General features: G+C 48.5%; 1 protein-coding gene across 2 annotated transcripts in view; it reads right to left on the reverse strand.

The window, feature by feature from the left end:
- NOS2 (nitric oxide synthase 2) overlaps positions 1-14,636 on the reverse strand; it is a 37,427-nt gene extending 22,791 nt beyond the window's left edge. The window contains exons 1-5 of one of the 2 annotated variants that reach the window (XM_010958294.3): positions 14,461-14,636; positions 13,114-13,286; positions 4,966-5,050; positions 4,070-4,192; positions 2,883-3,031 (exon numbers count right to left, since the gene is read on the reverse strand). In XM_010958294.3, coding sequence (XP_010956596.1) covers positions 2,883-3,031; positions 4,070-4,192; positions 4,966-5,050; positions 13,114-13,223 — 467 coding nt within the window. In that variant the 5' untranslated portion in view covers positions 13,224-13,286; positions 14,461-14,636. Of the gene's footprint in view, positions 1-2,882; positions 3,032-4,069; positions 4,193-4,965; positions 5,051-8,488; positions 8,817-13,113; positions 13,287-14,460 lie in introns of those variants that run through there. The other variant, XM_045519053.2, reaches the window with a different exon arrangement.
- Positions 14,637-14,856: the final 220 nt, after the last annotated feature.

Genomic DNA, 14,856 nt, shown 5'->3' on the forward strand with positions numbered 1-14,856 from the left:
CCACCAAGCCTCAGCCCTGTCCTGCCTCCCAGCCAGGGGAGGGCGTGCCCACCTTCTCTTGGTTAAGAGGAGTCAGTCTCCCCCGCGGCAGCTAGTACTCACTGTGAGCCAGGCACTGGGCAAAGCCACCCACAGTCAGGGTCCCACTGAGTTTATGAGGGAGGCACTTTCGTGTCCTGTTCTAGTCTGCTATACCCAAGAGGTTAAGTATCGGCCAGGGAACGTAAGTGTGATAAAGATCAAACTCAGGACTCAGACTCAGAGAGCCCTAATGCCAAGTCCAGGCTCTTAACCTTCTACCTTCCACCCTAGGGGGAAACTGCAAGCCCAGAGATGTCAAGGGCCAGCGCATGCTTCCCAGGTCAGGCTCAGATAGGGACTGGCTCTCAGGACTCAACCTGCAGGGCCCTGGGGCCTGCTCAGGGAGGAGCCCTCCACAGTGCGGTCTCACGTCACAGGTTTTTTTTCCCATGAGCTGTTTCTCAACCTCCTCACGACTTGGCCAGCAATCCCACGTGAGATTTCTGAACTGGCTCTTGCCTTCCTCTCCCTGACACACACACACACACACACACACACACACACACACACACAGCAACCTTGAGATTCCAATCAGCACCAAAGATGTTTGAAATAGCCACAAACAAAACTATTTAAGGAATGAACTCCTGATTAAGGAGAGTGGACAACTCACAACAAAATGGCCTTTCTGTGGATGAAGAGTGTCTCGACAACTCTTCTTTGATTAAAGAAAAAAGCTCAAAGACAAAACACTTGGCGCTATTTATCTTCAAGGACACTCCTGGCATAAGGACTTGCTGGGTGAGGTCGATGCTGCCCCGTATCCCGGAAGCCCTTCCTCCCCAAACAAAGCTTCCAGCAAGATTCCCTGCTCTGCATCAAAGCATGAAAACAAGAGTAATCACCAGAAAATTGATGCTTCAAACATACTTGGTACTGTTACCATGTGACTATGTACATTTTCACCCAATTCCTTTAGAGTTTCCTATTTTACCATTGTTTTTAAATAGTCACATTTCTGAGGCATTAAAAATGCTAAGATGCCTATTAGTTCTGAAAAAAAGGGAGTGGCCTTTGGCATCAGTGAACTGGCTTTGAAAAGACCATTCAGCAAGTTATAATTTCTAACTATACAATCCTTCACTCACGGAAGACTGAACTGGCCCAGCTGTCTGCATCTATGGCTGCTAGTGTAATTGTGGGGATGGGCTGTCATATGTCATTCACACATTCCCAGGATCTCTTGGGGTAGGGGGTGGTCCAAGGCACGGATTTGTGACTGTGAGAAATGGAGCTTCCCTCTGTGAGAGGCAAATGGGTTTGACTAGCCACCAAGAGCAGCCTGGTAGCTTCCCCAGGCTAACACCCACCCAACTGCTTTCCAAACACCAACAGGACCCCCAGGGAGTTGGAACCTTCAGGGTCAAAAAGCAGGATGTTAGAACACTGAGATTAAAAGCAAGGGCTCTGGCCCAAACTGCCTGGGTTCAAATTCCAGCTCTGGGACTTCACAATGTGCGACTTTGAGCAAGTTACATCTCCTCCATGGGCTTTGGTTTCCTTGTCTGTAAAGCGGGGAGGATGATAATGATACCAGTGTCATAGAGTTACATAAGAGGTAGGGCCCAGAACGTACTTAGTGCTCCGTAAGTGTTAGCATCAATATAGTGGCCCAGTGAAGCTGATCAAGAAAATTCCTGGACCCTGAAAGGCTCATTAGTCAACAACTGTACCGAAAGCCCAAGGATCTTGGGCCTCTCAGTGACAGAGCACTTCTGTAAAGGTTCTATTTACACAGCACACACAGCAGCAACCCCCTGATGGGTTCTCAGCCCATGTGCACATTAGACTGCCTGAGGAAAGAACATAGATGTCGCCCCCTTCCACTTCCCAAGATCCTGACACCCTTGGCCCAGGGACTCCGGCATCAGCATTTTGCAAGGTCCTAATGGAGGCTGCTGTGCAGCCACAGTTGAGGACTATTGGCCCCAGATGATAAGGCCTCTTTCATGGACTCAAGGTCAGACATTGCAGGTCAGAGCAGAGGGGACATGGCATCACCAGGAGCCCCTTTTCCGCTGTGGGGGAGTCCCACGTGTCCTTCATGCAGCGAAGTGCCGCGTGGGGCCGCACCATAAAAGCCACATGCTCCTCCCAGCCCCTAGAACAGCAAATCCATTCCCTTGGCCATTCTGTCTTACAATCCCTTTGTGCATTTTTATTTTAAAGATATAAAAGGGCTTAAATTAATAGTCATGTATTTCATGAAACTTGGGAACACAGAGTCCAGTGCAGAGAGCTCCCTCCAAGTCAAATGGCCTGAATTTTAGCTGGGATGAAACTCTAGCTGTCACTGGGCTTCCCTGCTCACACTCGGCAGTGGAGGGCTTGGCTCAGTGGTCTCAAAGGTCCTTTCTCAGACATTTCATAATAAGAGGTTTTGCACATCGATTCATAATCAAGGTGAGGTTGTGCCAAGACCCTCTTCCAAACATGCTTAATTCTCACAACAATCTTATGAACCATCATCACCCACCACCCCTAACCTTTACTGAAGAGGGCGCTGAAGCACAGAGAGGGTAAACAGATTTCCCAAAGATATAGGACTGGTTACAGGTGGAGCTAGGACTCAAACTCAAATGTTTATGCCCCCAACCTATGCTTTCAACCACTATTGCCATGCCTATTTGTCTTATGGTTTTGTGAACCTATCCAGGGTCTTTTCCCTGGAAAACTATGCTTTCACCCTGGGTCCACTGCATATTTGGGAAGGAAAGGAGTCTAAGGTCAGAGAGAAGTGGCAGGAGAAAGGAGAGCTCAGGGGAAGGGGAGGCAGCGATGCTGCAGGAATCGAGCCTTACTCTTTGAAGGAGCTGTAATACTGGTTGACAAATTCGATAGCTTGAGGTAGAAGTTCATCTGGGGAGGTAGGCTTGTCCCTGGGTCCTATGGTCAAACTTTTGGGGTTCATGACGGCTCCCAGGCAAGACTTGGACTTGCAAGCGAGATCCTGGAAAGAGAGGCAGTGGTGAGGCTGGCTGCGTGGTCCCTGGACCCAGGCGTTGATGGCCATCCTCCTCTAGGGTCAGCTCTCCTGGCCACTTCTGTCCACTCTGTCTGCTCCAGCTCCCTGCCCCTCTCCATCCCTGTGGCACCTCCTCCTTGGAGTCTACCAGGCTTTTCCCTGACCCATATCTCCTCTCCTCTCCTGGTTGAACTGCAGTGGATGTGAGCTGGGGTTGCTCCCACCAGCCTGGGTTCAGTCTCTGGCCCTGCTCCCCAGCCAGCCCCAGCCCCAGAGCAAAGGCAACAGCTGGATTCCTGGGAACATCTCAACTACCTTCTCATTTAAAGAGGCTGATATGACTCCTGGGAACACACTATTGTTGTTCAGTCAAAATGAATTGAGAAGGTGCAAATCCCCAATTCAGGGGATGGCACAGAAAAAATATTGGAAGTACACCCAAAGGTTAACAGTGATCATTTCTGGAAGGTACAGGAAATGATTATGCTTTCATGGGCTTGAAATTTTCCATTCTTTCCCACTTTACAAAGGCAGAATGCATTCTAATGTTAGAATAAGAAACTGGGAAGACAAGGAGACTTCAAAGTCACTTGGTCCAACTACTTACTGGATGTTTGAACCCCTCTTCAATCTCCCCCTATCAAATAGCACTTGAATCCTTCTAGTGACAGGGAGCTCACTACCTTACAATGTTGTTCAGTCCAGTTTTGGGCAGTTCTGTTAGAAAATTCTCCCTGATACAAGGCTGGAATCTGTTTCTCTAAGAAAGAATTTATTTGCTCCTATAATCGTTTATCTCTCCTCTGGGTTATCCATCATCCACGGGTGGGTTAACAGGGTGTTAGCATCATTTACTTCCTACTATAATTTGTGAGCAACAAGTCTGTTCCCACCACCCTTTGCCCAAGCAGATGACTGTCTGGTTTGCCCAGGGCAACATCTGTTTGATTCATTAAAGTCCCTGATGGCTTCACTGGCTTGGGACAAAAGTGGTTCTCCCAAGACCCACCCCAGCCTTCTCACCCGTTTGGCTTTTTGGTGAAGTGTGTCGTGGAAAGTCATCCCGCTGCCCCAGTTTTTGATCCTCACATGCTGTGGGCTGGCCCATAGGGATGCATCCAGCTTGACCAGGGATTCTGGAGATTTCTAAGAAGGAAGAAAGCCCAGGGATTTCCAAATGCCTCCAACCCCAGGACTCCACAGGTCTCTCCCAGGCCCTGCTTGGGCTCTGGATGGGTGGGGAGCTGTGGATAGGCACACAGGTCAGGGTGTCGGACCATGTTCCTCCTCCCTTCCCGGCAGCCTGGCCATCTGGGCCGGTGCCTGCTAAGAGCTCCAGGTGCCTGGGCCACTGGCCAGACTTCTCTCCTCATCCAAGACCCTGCCAAGTGCTCCCTCAGAGGAACTGCAACAGGAGGGACTAAGAGATGTGACAGAGATAACTGTCACAGCCACTACTGTTGAGAACAGAGATCAGAACAAGGAAGAATGTATCACTGCCTTCCACGAAGGCATTTAAGAATGTGAAAACAGTTCTCTGCCCACCTCTCTGGAAGGCTGAGGTCCAAAGCACTTAGGGAAGACAGAACCGGTGGGCTAGAGCCTGGGGGCTGCGGCCAGAAGCTCAGCTTGCTGAGTCTGGGATTATTTCCAAATGGCCTACTCCTGGCTTCCTGAGTGGTCTGCTCTCACCCAGGCCTGCCAGCCTACACAGGCAGGTCTCCCCGGTGCCAGTGCAGGGGGGTGACCACTCCTGATTACCAGGGATCATTCTGCTCTCTCAAAGCTCTTCCTCACCCCCACCGGTGTCCCCCCGGTCTCTACTCACTGCCCAGATCCCAGCTCCCACCAGGATGCTCAGCTGGCATCTGCCTGGGCAAGGGAGGAAGGGGCTTCCCACACTCGAGTGACTCACTGACCTTTACCGCCCCCGTGAGGGGCCAGGGGGACTCATCCCGGTGCTTGCTGAGGCTGTGACTTTTGGGGTCATCCTGTGTCACTGGACTGCAAAAGGAAATGGCTATCATGAGGTGGAGTATCAGGGCAGAGAGCAACCTCAGAGGCTCCTCTGCCAGCCCCTCATTTGATGGAGGGGGAAACTGAGGTCTGAGGGGTGGGAGTGAATATTATGGTTCCCAGTCTATGTGGTGGGGGAGGGAGTCAGCAGATCCACTATCAGTCTCCTCCCTCCTCCTCTTCTTCCCTTGCCTTCCCCCTACAAAGCCAAAAAGTCATGGGGGTAGCTGAGCCAAAGCTAACAGCCCAAAGGGTGACCCACAGAAGCTCTGTGAAGATGCCCCCCTCAAACACCAAGTATAAACACGGTGCGGGGCTGGGTTGGCAGAGAATAGCTCCTTCAACCCTGGCCTCCCAGGCCAACAGGACTGCCCACCACCCACTCCCTCTTTGGGACTTACGCTTTTTCATTTAAAACACTTGATCTATCTTGGTTTATTTACTTATTCTAAATTTTTACTATGGAACATGTCAAGCATACACAAGGAGCAAGAAGAGTGTAATAAACCCCCGTGGACACTTCAACCAGGTTCAACCCAATTAAACAGTTATCAACCCACAACCAATTTGTTTCAACATTACTCTCCCAGGACATATTATCATTTTAAAGCAGGTCTGAGATGTCATGTCATCCATAAATATCTCAGTATTTCTGGAAGATAAGGACACTTTAAAAAATATATTGGTTAGGGGGAGTGTATAGCTCAAGTGGTAGAGCACATGCTTAGCATGCACAAGGTCTTGGGTTCAATTCCCAGTACCTCCTCTAAAAATAAATAAATAAATAAACTTAATTAGCACACCCACCAAAAAAAAAAACTAAAAGGAAAAAATATATTGGTTATATTTGTTTGAAAACAACAGATTTAAAAGAATTTTGCCAGTCCTTTGATGAGGATAAAGCTGTAATAGTCTGAAGTAACACAGAAAACGTTGGTTCTGGTTTGGGATTTCAGGCTGGCTCTCCCGGCAAATGCTACAGAGAACAGGCTGTGTGAGCACCCCTCCAGTGGTCACTCCCCACGCACGCCTCCTCCTGGGGCAAATCACACTGTGGGGCACCTTAGTACAAAAGTTCCTTGTGTTCTGCATTCTTTGCAGTATTTTCTGAGGTGTGCACACATCCAAGGGGAAAGGTGGTTAGAAAGTACTACAAAGGTCCCTCATTTTTCACCTTATATATGTCTGTGATGTCAGAAAATGACAAATGAGCATGGGTTGCTTTTATTATTGGAAAACGTAATGACTATCTATATTAGCATTATGTAATTAATTATATATAGTATAGTCACATGATATGATTTATAACTATAAATAGGTAGTGTCCCTTTAAGAGAAATTATGTATCAGGAAGCAATTTCCAATGGAATATTATTCAGCCATAAAAAGAATGAAATAATGCCATTTGCAGCAACATGGATGGACCTAGAGATTATCATACTAAGTGAAGTAAGTCAGACAGAGAAAGATAAATAGCATATGATATCACTTATATGTGGAATCTAAAAAAATGATATAAATGAACTTATTTACAAAACAGAAACAGATTCATGGGCATAGAAAACAAACCTATGGTTACCAAAGGGGAAAGAGGGTAGGGATAAATTAGGAGCTTGGGATTAGCAGATACATACTACTATATATAAAATAGATAAACAACAAGGTCCTCCTGTACAGCACAGGGAAGTATATTCAATATCTTATATCTATAATGGAAAAGAATCTGAAAAAGAATATATATATACATATGTATATACATATATATACACACACATATGTATATATAGCTGAATCATTAGGCTGTACACCAGAAACTATCACATTGTACATCAACTATACTTCTATTTAAAAAAAGAAAAGAAAAGAAAAGAAAAAGGAGGCAGCTTCTATCTGAATCCATGATTCAGCAGCCCTTTAAAGCACCCTCCATGTGACAGGCTGTCATCACCCCACTGGTGTGGAGATGTGCCCCACCAGAAGCCAACCATAAGGTAATCTGGACATTTGGAACAGGGAAGCCATGGCTGAGTAGGCAGCATGGGGCTGCTTAAATGAGAAGATGCTTTGAGGCTGGGGTCCTCAGGGAGACAATGCCTTACTGCTCTTCTCAGCCTTTTACCAATACCCCTCACCCCCAAGCCCCACCTTGCTTATTATTTCCTCTCATTTACTTCTGGTCTAGAACTAGAGAATTTGAGAAGTTTATTGGTCCACAGTAACTTTTAGACTGAGAAACAGTATCTTTGTACATTTAACCTATTGTCCCCAGATATTAAAAAGCTACGTGAAAATCCACTATACAGATGGACCACAGTGAGCCTGACCCCACCACCTGTGGCTGATTATTTAGATTTGTGTCCAGTTTCTCCACTATTACAAATAATGCCTGAAACTGCTGCTGGCTCTCTGTGTATGTGCATTTGTATGTGTGTGTATGTGCATTTGTGTGTGTGTGTTTATACACACAAGCACCGAAAAACACCTGGGGGAAATGCCAGTACATGTTAATAGTGACTAGTATTAAGTGATAAGATCATGAATAATTTGAATTTTTCTTTATACCTTTCTGCATTTTCCACCTTTTTACTGTGACCATAAATTCCTTTCATGATTGGAAATTTCTTTTAATTTGAAAAACGAATAAACAAAACCATGCACATTCACCTTTCTCTCTCCCAGTTAGTGGATTTCTTTGGGCTAGATGCCGGGAGATAGGGTCCCCAGAAACCGGTGAGTGTAAGGATCTGGATACTCATTGCCAAATTATTGCATTGTCCATTCAGATATGTGCAATTTGGCTAAACCCACAGCTGTGCTTGGTCCTGCTTGGCCCTTCCTGGCAACGGAGGACACTTAAGGACCTGCCGCCAAAATGAGAGCTGGGGTGTGGCCCTTGTTTAGACCCAGGACTATCCACAAGCGCTTGAGCCTGTGGCTTGCTTGGGGACTGACTCCCCTTTGGTTCCTACTCCTCCCCACCAGCCCACCTCTCCAAACACCAAAGGTAGGTGGTGAGGAGGCGCTCTGGGAAATGGATCTTATTTGTAAAACAACAACCTCTTTGCTCTCTTAACCATATCTGTCCTAAAGGGTGTTGTAGCCCCAGTGCTGAAAAATCTAGAAAGTTCCCAAGTGCTGAAACATCCACAGTTCCTACTCCAGCCGGCATAGACGCCTCTCGAGGGTGCATGTGGGGCTACTCTGGGTCTTTGTGGCTACTGAGTTGCAACCTCATATATGTACTAAAGAGGAAAACCCTTTTAGTAAGTCCTCATCGGACTCCTACAGAGCGAATATCCCAATCCTCATATTTTCCTGGAAAACTGAAGCTCACAGAGGGTCAATGCCCTGCCGCAGAGGTTTGAGCCGGGGCCGCGCGCGGCGCCACGCGCCTCCCTCCCAGAGCGACCCGGCCCGGCGGAGTACCTGGCTCGGCGGGGGCCGCAGGCGGGCTGCGGCCGGAGGATCCTGCGGAGGAGCCGGCAGAGCCGGGGCCGGGCGGCCTCGCACGCCGCGCCCAGCCCCTCGCGCATGGCCCCGGCGTGGGCGCAGCTCCAAGGGCGCCCCTCACCGCGCCGCGCCAGCCCCTTTATCGTCGCCGGACCCCGCAAGCGCCCGCCCGTCCCGGGGCGGAGCGAGCCGGAGAAGCCGCCAACTCCGCGAAGCGCCCCGACTCGGCTTCACCCAGCGCCTGGCCCTGGGCCAGAGAGTCCGCTCCGCAGGCAGTCGCCTCGACCCCTCGCCCTGCGCCTCCGCTGCAGCGGGCTTCCGCAGGGAAGTCTGCCACTGGACTGTCTCTGGGCTGCCCCGGGGCAAGTCTGGCCAGGCTTGGTTTTGCTATTCCTCATGAAATAGTGATCGTAATAATAGCTCCCATTGTACAGTGCTTTCTAGTTTACAAAGCAAATTTTCCTCTCTGTAATTTCATCTACCTCTTACTGAATCCAGTGAGAAAAGGCAATTCTATATTGTCATCCTTACTTGACTGAGAAAGTAGACAGAGGCTCAGAGAAGTTAAGGATCTTACCCAAGGCCACACAGCCGCCCAGGGCCACTGCCCAAGTTCTCTTACCTTACAGGGCTGCCACAAGAAGTGCTTTCTTTCCTTCATGTTCAGTGTGATTCTAGGAAAGAAGCTTAAAAATCCCCATAGAGCTGGGGGGTGAATTTTAGTGGGAGACATAGGGAAGGAAGCAGTTGGACCAGGAGCCCCTTCAGGTCCCTTCCAGGCTCCTGGTCCTTACTACCTGGAAGGTACAGGGCCCCCGACCTTGCTCCATCTGTATGTTGCTTCTTACACTGGGAGCAGGGTAACTCTCAGGGTCCAGACAGGGACAGGGCAGCAGCTCTCAACCTCCAAGTACAGGAAGCCGTCCTGGACCTATTTCAGCGTATTTAATCCTAAACCCAAATTAAAGTGGAATGAAAGAGGGTACATATTTATTCTGAGTCAGTTGCAACCCAGCTTAACTTTGTCCTGGATTTCATTTATCTGCACCTAGATGTTTCCAACTTTTGCCTTTGTCTCAAAAACATACAAACACCCTATGTTCACTTCTTAATCATTTGTTTACATAACATATAGAACTATTACTCACATATAATATTCTTGGTCTTATTACACCTGATGGATTTTAAAATTACTTTTTCAAAATCAAAACATATTAATTGGCTTCTGCTGCTTTCAGGATAAAATCCCCTTTGTACTGTTGCTTCCTCTTCCAGTAGCATCCTCCCTGCCCACCCCCGACCCCTACTGTAGGTGCAGTCCAGCTGGACCTACCTCCTCCCTAAAGCCTTCTCCCACCCACTTATTCCCACTCTACAGCCAAGCCAGCCCCCCCACCACCGCAGTATCCTCAGAATAGATCCCAGTGACCCCTAATTCTCCTATAACTTCATGTCTACCTCTCTGTTCCACCCCACCCCACTCCAATTTATAAAGCTCTTTAACATCCCAATCTTTGTGTACTCCTCCCTAAACCAGTGAGGAAGACATCATTTTCCCCCATTCCCTCCCTGACAGCAGGAATTGTGTCTCTTTTCTCTGTCCCTTTCTCAGCCCACCACATAGCAGGCCTTCAGGGAGAGACCGTAGAATGTAGAGGTTATAAGTTTAGACTTGGTTCAAACCTCAGCTCTACCACTTTCCGGATGTTGATTTAGTTAAGTCACTCAACCTTGTAAAATAAGGCTAATCATAGTTCCTGCCTCATTACTGATACAGTAATAAGGACTTTATAAACAGTATCTGTTCTTTTTAGCTGCTGGGTTTTCAATTAATAAGCGGCTCAATTTATTATTTACTTAATTGGTAGACAGAAGGGCTTCACTGATATCTCCACGACCCCCCCACCCTCAGTGCCAGAGGGGTAGCCCTCAGCAAATCATTGTTAATGGACTGGAACATGCCCAGGACCAAAAGCAGGGCAGGCAGGGTAGTGGTCCTTAGCCAGACTGCTGGGGCTTGACTCCTAGCTCTGTCATTTGCAAACTGTGAGATCTTAAAAATTACTTTAACTTTGTAGCCTTCAGTGTCTTCATTGCTACAGCAGGAGGATAAACAAAGCTCCTTCCTCACTGATTGCTGGAAGGGTTAAATGAATTAATGTGTGCTATTTTTCTCTCTATTATCTCTGATATCTGATTTGAAATTTCTACCAGCCTAGCTTAAAAAGATGGGGTAAGTCAGCTGGTTTGCCTCAGGTCAATCTACAACCCAGGTCTGAATGGCCCCAAATCACAAGTCAGTGCTATTAGAGGGTCTGGAATTCAGGGCTACAGGCTGTAGGCCACACTGTAAAGGCTAGAGGGGGAGAGGGGATTCAGGATGATCTCAAAAGATAGGGGATAGACTGGGTCTGGATGAATCAGGGGAGGAATGTGCTGTGTACAGACACTGGAAAATTGAGGAAGGCAGGCTGGTCAGGTGAGATAGACCCTCTGTCTGGGGAAGCTGATCCTACAGAACCCTGTAGTCAAGCCTCAGTGTGGTAACAGGCAATGGAGAGCCACTGCAGACTCTAGAGCAGACGCATGACTTGCTAGAAGTCAAGTTGGAGCGAAAGAGGTCAGAGCCAGTGTGAAGGCTGCAGTTGGGGGTGGCCAGCTGGCAGGGGCTGCAGCCATGAGGTGAAGAGAAGGAAAGTATGACCAAGAAGAGTCGAAGCAGAATCTCAGGGTTCAGGCCCTCTTGTGATCCTGGGAGAAGCGATGCAGCATTTGAGTCTGGGGTGCCAGGAGGACGTCTAGTGGTTATCCTACCCTGCATTTTCATCCTTTGATCTCTTGGCCACCTTGGCCATCACAGCCCAGACTGCCTGGTTTCCAGTGTTCTCTCCTCTGGTTCAGCCCACACACTCTACCTGGATGATCTTGCTCAACAATCTACTATGGCTCCCTGCTGCCAAACAGAGCAAGTCCAGATCTTCACCTCGGCTTTCAGGCCTCCATGATCCGGACTGGCATCTCCTATCCCAGCCCCTCACCCCTACCCAAGCACAGTCAGGCTGGCTTCTGTTTCTGAGTCTTTGCCCACTCTGCCCCCTTCCTGGAATGTCTCCACTTCTCTTCACCTCCTCAGATTCTACTCACTCTCCCAAGTCCACGCCGGGCTGTCTCCCCTCTGTGATGCTCTTAAAGGGGAGTCTGATGCTGCTCAACCTTGTCCTGCCACCAACAGCAGTAACAACGCTGACAGCGGCAACAGATGCCGTTTACTGAGCTCCGTCTCCCTGTCGGGCACATGGCACAGTTGTTCATGTGTGAAAACACATAATCTCCTACCACAACCCCAGAAAATAGGCCTTCCGACCCCCTTCTTATGGATGAGGAAGCTGCAATTCTAGGCCAGGGTCACAGGGCTGTTAAGTGGTAAAGCCACCTGGGTCTCCCCAAGCCTTACTCTATTCACACTGCTTTTGTGGATTGCCATGCTGCCTGCCTGCAGGGGGCGCCCTGCCCACTGTCGTCAGTGGCAAGGGTTCCTCTGGGGCTGTGACGCTGGGAGGCTGTGTGGCCACCCTGTGTGGCTTTGGTTTGATTCCAGCTTTCATGCTTTAGCACGTTGACTTGTCTTTCCACTTGAAGAAGCAAGCCTCAACCTCAAGTCAGAGGCCATCTCTGAGCAACAGAAGCCCGTCCCCTCATTGATAGATTGGCCGACCAAGTCTCTCAGCTCTGCCTCAGGCTTTCTTCTCCTGTAGGGTTGGGGTGGGGGAAGGTGGTGGGTAATGGGCAGGGTTCAAAGTCCAACTCTAATCACCAGCTATGTGACGCTTAGAGTTTCTATTTCCTCATCTGTAAAATGAGACAATTGTTTGTACCTCACTGAGCCCCAGTAGAGGTCAGTTGAGTGGCAGTACCTGTGAAGTGCCCTGTATCCCCTGGCCCAGAGCCAGTGCTCAGTAAGTGATAATAAACCCTCCCTTTTATTGAGTGCCTGCTATCTATGGGCACGCTGCTAACTGTTCTGCATGCATACTCTCAAAACGCTCATCCTCAAAATGCTACAAGATGGGTCACCGTGGTGTCCCCATAGTGCAGGTGAGAGCATCTGAGGTTCAGAGAGGTTCTCTTGCCCTAGGTCACACAGATGATGAGAGACTGCACGGGGTCAGCCAGGACGGCCCAGCAAAGGGCTTGGGTACAGTTTGTCTAACATCCCGGTACTACTCCTCACCAGGTTGATATTCAAAATATCTAACTAGCAGGTAGGCATACACACTGGTAAATCAGAACAGACATCGGCCAGGATGCCACCCCAGTTCTAACCACTGGACTCCACTGCCTCCCATGCTCAAGTCAGGTCTTCTATATCCCCTTCCCGTATTCTCTTCCCAGGGCCTGCCTTCTTCACACATTCAGGTGCACTGAGGTGCGGATAAACAATGACTGCATCGAATTCCAACAGGGACATCCAAGGAGCACCTGGCAACTGCAGACCTCCGGTGAGAAGCCAGGAGCAGAGAAGAATTCTGAGTATGCAGGGCAGAGCCTAGAAGGGGAGCCGAGAGGAGAACAGTAGGAGGTGGCAGCAGGGAAAAGCTTACCTGGAGGGAACCTGGCAGGCTTTCTGCACGTTGTTGTTAATGTCCAATTCCTCAGTCAAATCAAATTGGTTGGATTTGGTCCTGAACAGAAACTTCCAGGGACAGGCCATCTCTGTGGTTTTGCAAAGCACGTCACTTCTCTGGGTTTAAACTCAGAAGTTCTTCTCTGTGGGCTGAGGAAGGAGAAGGAGGCTGTGATGGAAGGCTGAGGAAGAGTTTAAGAGCCGGGCCTTCTCAGTGTGGTTAGTTGACTGAAGAGTCAGTACAAAAGCTAACAGAAATCCTGAACAGCCACTTGGTCAATGCCTTGCAACCTCCGTTCCTATTTTAGGGTTGCATTTGGAGCTCCCATAGACATAGACTTTCAATCTACAAAGCCACACAACCACCTAAAGGAAAACCACTGGACTCGTGGCTCAACAAGGACCAAGCACATCCCCTGTGAGCCTCCTGAATGGGACCTGTTGGCCCACCTACCGGAAGATCTTCACTGATGGCCTGAGGCAAGGTGGGGAGGAGCCTGCCGGTCCCTGAAACAGCGGCGGCACCTCTGCCTGGCCCCACAGGACTGTTTCTAACAGCTCTGATTAGCAATCATTTTCCGCCTGTCACTGGGGAATGCAGGTACATTGTAGCTGTCTTTCTGTTAAGATTTTGCAATTGTTGTCAACGCTGCCACCTGTTCCTTTTTTCTTTTATTATGGGGGAGGGATAATTTTTTGTCAGAAAAATGCACTCAACTCTCAATATTTGGGGAACCTGCCTTTAAAAAAGACCAAAAAAGGAGATGAAAGTGGAGGCCCTGGTCTGATCCAGGCTTGCCCACAGTGTACCTCCCCAGCAGGAAAAGCCTTTGCATTGGGAGCCAGTGTGGTGATGTCGCCCATGTAAGAATCTTAGGGGCTCACCACACACCTGGCTTCAAATCTGGGCTCTCCTAGTTCCATGACCTGGGTCAAGTTATTTAAATGAGACTCATTTCTTCACCCATACAATGGGCTTAATAATATCCACCTTAACATAATTTATTTGGGAGGGGAAATGTATATGTTATAAGGACTGGAGATCATGGTCAATGTAAAAAAAAAAAAAAATTCTCGGCAGATTACTCTCCACTTTCCAAAAATTTTTCTTTGAAATGTAGCAACCACAGCAAATTTTGCAGGAAAAAAAAATCTGAACAAGATGCCCAGTTCAAATGACCAAATCTCATGTTGGCATTTCTTAGATTTTCCACCAGTTTATCTCTGTAGGCAGAAAAGTCCCACAGTTTTCTGAACGTCCCCAAACAGGAAGAAGCAAAGCCCTCTCAAAACAGCAGCTTCCCCAGAAATGAAGACAACTCACCTCACAGCTGGCCGTGCTGCCTCTGCAGGGTACAGACAAGCACACTTGTGGGGATCTGCACCTTGAGAACTTCAGAATCGCCAATAACTGCCCGGTCCCCTCACCAGGGGTGACTGAGAGGTTTCAAACCAGCGACACGGAGTTCCCTGGAGCCAGAGAGCCTCAGTCTTCAACTCGCTCTAAAGTTACATTACACCAGCAGCTAAATATTTATACCCACCCCTTGTCATCCAGGGAGCTGTTTTTGCATAAAAATCTCTCTCTCTCTCTCTCTTTTTTTTTTTTTTGTTTCCAAAGGGAGTGTCCCCGGCTGGGTATACAGTTAGCTATTTTATGACTGGGTCTCCGGGCCTATGGGTGACTTAACCCTGCTGTTACATCACTCTGTGTGGTGCA

Source organism: Camelus bactrianus, chromosome 16 (assembly GCF_048773025.1).
Source record: "Camelus bactrianus isolate YW-2024 breed Bactrian camel chromosome 16, ASM4877302v1, whole genome shotgun sequence".
Classification (NCBI taxonomy): Eukaryota; Metazoa; Chordata; class Mammalia; order Artiodactyla; family Camelidae; genus Camelus; species Camelus bactrianus.